The sequence below is a fragment of the Coenobita brevimanus genome, chromosome 27 (genome assembly GCF_032717465.1).
Source record: "Coenobita brevimanus isolate Jiangsu-jjx chromosome 27, ASM3271746v2, whole genome shotgun sequence".
Taxonomy (NCBI): Eukaryota; Metazoa; Arthropoda; class Malacostraca; order Decapoda; family Coenobitidae; genus Coenobita; species Coenobita brevimanus.
The window spans coordinates 2,570,406-2,572,500 of NC_136980.1; the positions used below are offsets into that span (position 1 = coordinate 2,570,406).

The 2,095-nt window shown below is 43.8% G+C and overlaps 1 protein-coding gene across 1 annotated transcript in view; it reads left to right on the plus strand.

Moving 5' to 3' along the window:
- The first annotated feature begins 815 nt into the window (after positions 1 to 815).
- Positions 816 to 2,095, plus strand: part of LOC145394329 (uncharacterized) — a 40,472-nt gene continuing 39,192 nt past the window's right edge. Inside the window, exon 1 of the mRNA XM_080268207.1 lies at positions 816 to 962. Coding sequence (XP_080124333.1) covers positions 816 to 962 — 147 coding nt within the window. The remainder of the gene's footprint in view (positions 963 to 2,095) is intronic.

Sequence of the window (2,095 nt, forward strand, 5' to 3'; positions counted from 1 at the left end):
TACTCTCCTCTCCTTGCCAGGCCAGTCAGTCACCAGGTACAGAAGGGGTATGTAGTCCTCCCCTCCGGTGCCCAGCCAACACGTGTGACTTCTTTGGCATGCTGTTGTCTAAACCATGCGCAGTTTCATAATGCCCTATAACAAGGACCTGGGTGCGTCTTCAATAACCTCCAATATCTATAAATATCAGTAGTAAAAAGCGATAAACAGTGCGAGGGAATTAAGCGTCAAACATCGATCATCGGACGGGTGTATTTTATATTTTGGCGGCAACGGGGTGGAGAATGCGACGCTTCCGGAGTGTATGTGTGCTAGTTTCGGCGGGCTTCTGTGTGCCAGGGACTCAAATTATTGCTACTGGACGCTGATGGCTAGTTGAGAGGCGGATTTGCTAGTGGTAAGATAGATTTGCTTGTGTAAAGACCAAGCGGATAAGACACCGGACACCTAGTTATTCGAAGTGATTTTCCTTCCTCTGTTGCTATTAAAAAAGTGTTGGTTGTGGCAAAAGTGCAGGGAAAGTGACTGAGGTGATTTGACGTGAAGAAAGTGATCGAAAGTGAAGGAAGTGACTTAGATGTTTTTTTTATGAACGGGATTTTTAAGTGTCGAGATAGTGACTAAAGAGGTAAAGTGCAGAAAGTGACCTAAAAGCGCTGAAAGTTTCTGGAGGTGTCCGAATTGATGAGGACTGCGGTGAAAGTGATTAGATGTTTGTAGAATGTGATTGAAAGCGTCGAAATATTTCCAGATTGATAAATAGATGGAGAAGTAAATAAATAACCTTGTAAACAATGCATGCGAGTCGTGTGGCGATGGTGATGGTGATGGTGATGATGGTGAGGCGCTGTGATGGTGAGGTCAGGCAACACAAAGAGGCGGAGGAGGAGAGCGAGGATGAGCAGCGAAGGGAACAAGTCCAAGGGATGGTTGTGGAAGCTTCTGGACCCACGCCCGTTAGAGTAAGTGCTCCTACTCAGTAACAACCCATTTATTTATTTATTTATTTTTTTAAGTGAACGCCTGGTGGTCTAGTGATTAAGGCGCTCCAGCTAGATGTCACGTATTTTTCTTTATGTAAGCCTGGTGATTTTGTGCGTTATTGTGCTCCATCACCACTCTTTTCACTCAAAATTGGGCTATAATTGCCCTTTCTCCACCTTCAATGCTGCAGCAGTAAATTAGCACTAGAATAGGATGCTAGTCACGAAGAAGTGCTCTGAATACGATGCCGAGCCGTAGTACTGCTCTTTTCTGCCACTGAGCGATGTGCAATAAGCCGCAAAAGGATGAAAAAATTGAGCCAGCTAAAAGGGGTATGGATGTGACTTATAAGGGTTTAAATCCGAGGGATGGTGGGGTTTACTGTTCTTAAATATATACTTGTAGAAATTGTGCATCAGTTTTTATTTCCGTTAATCAGTCAATCATTCGGTCAGTCAGTCGGTCAGTCAATCAGTCAGTCTATCAGTAAATGTCAATCAATCAATCAGTCAATCAATCAGTCAGTCAGTCGGTCAATCAATCAGTCAGACAGTCAAGCAGTCAGTCAGTCAATCGATCATATATAAAAAGCGTCCCACCTAAATTATCTAAACTGAATAGCCTAGACCAGGGGCACTACGATTTTTGGACAAGATAATTTTTTTTTTGTTTTTGGTGTATGGTATGTAGGAGGACTGCTGGGCCTTGATAGCAGGCTGTGAAGCCTATGCCCAGAGTCGGACACAAAAAAAAAAAAAAAAAAAAAAAAATTAGGTCCCTCCGCCTATGACCCTACTCAGTAACGACTCTTTACCCCATGGCTTTTACATACCACCCTCACACGCTATCGTATTGTAACGTGGATTGGAGGGAAGGCAGCCTAAACACGTAAGGAAGGGCAGCGTGATGTTAGTGAAGCGATTTAATCCCCTTCGCAACGGTGCCGTGCTGCATATTTAATTCCAGCTGCCACCAGACGATTTTATTCAGCTGAGGAGAGAGAGAGAGAGAGACGAAAGACTGCACCTTTTCATTCCTGCTTACTGAATGCAAGTATATTAACGTCACATAAATCGCAGTTACAGCTCTCTCTCTCTCTCTCTCTCTCTCT